Source organism: Tupaia chinensis, unplaced genomic scaffold, assembly GCF_000334495.1.
Source record: "Tupaia chinensis unplaced genomic scaffold, TupChi_1.0 Scaffold138235_1, whole genome shotgun sequence".
NCBI lineage: Eukaryota > Metazoa > Chordata > Mammalia > Scandentia > Tupaiidae > Tupaia > Tupaia belangeri.
The window spans coordinates 2,293,161-2,293,400 of record NW_006198133.1 but is presented as its reverse complement, the minus strand read 5'-3'; the positions used below and the strand labels follow the sequence as shown (position 1 = coordinate 2,293,400).

At 68.8% G+C, this 240-nt stretch overlaps 1 protein-coding gene across 1 annotated transcript in view; it reads left to right on the top strand.

The window, feature by feature from the left end:
- Positions 1-65: 65 nt before the first annotated feature.
- The window catches only part of MAN2A1 (mannosidase alpha class 2A member 1), a 192,439-nt gene continuing 192,264 nt past the window's right edge, over positions 66-240 (top strand). Inside the window, exon 1 of the mRNA XM_006161112.3 lies at positions 66-200. Within this exon, the coding sequence (XP_006161174.1) occupies positions 66-200 (135 nt within the window). The remainder of the gene's footprint in view (positions 201-240) is intronic.

The window sequence follows — 240 nt, the reverse complement described above, 5'->3', positions numbered from 1 at the left end:
GCTGGAGCCCGCCGTCCGCCGCTCTGCGGTGAGGACCGTGTCCTGGCCCGACTCTGTCGAGGAAGATGAAGTTAAGCCGCCAGTTCACCGTGTTCGGCAGCGCGATCTTCTGTGTGGTCATCTTCTCGCTCTACCTGATGCTGGACCGGGGTCACTTGGACTACCCCAGGGGCCCGCGCCGCGAGGGCTCCTTTCCGCAGGTAAGCGCCAGGGCGCGGGCCCGAGCGGCCGGGCGTGGGG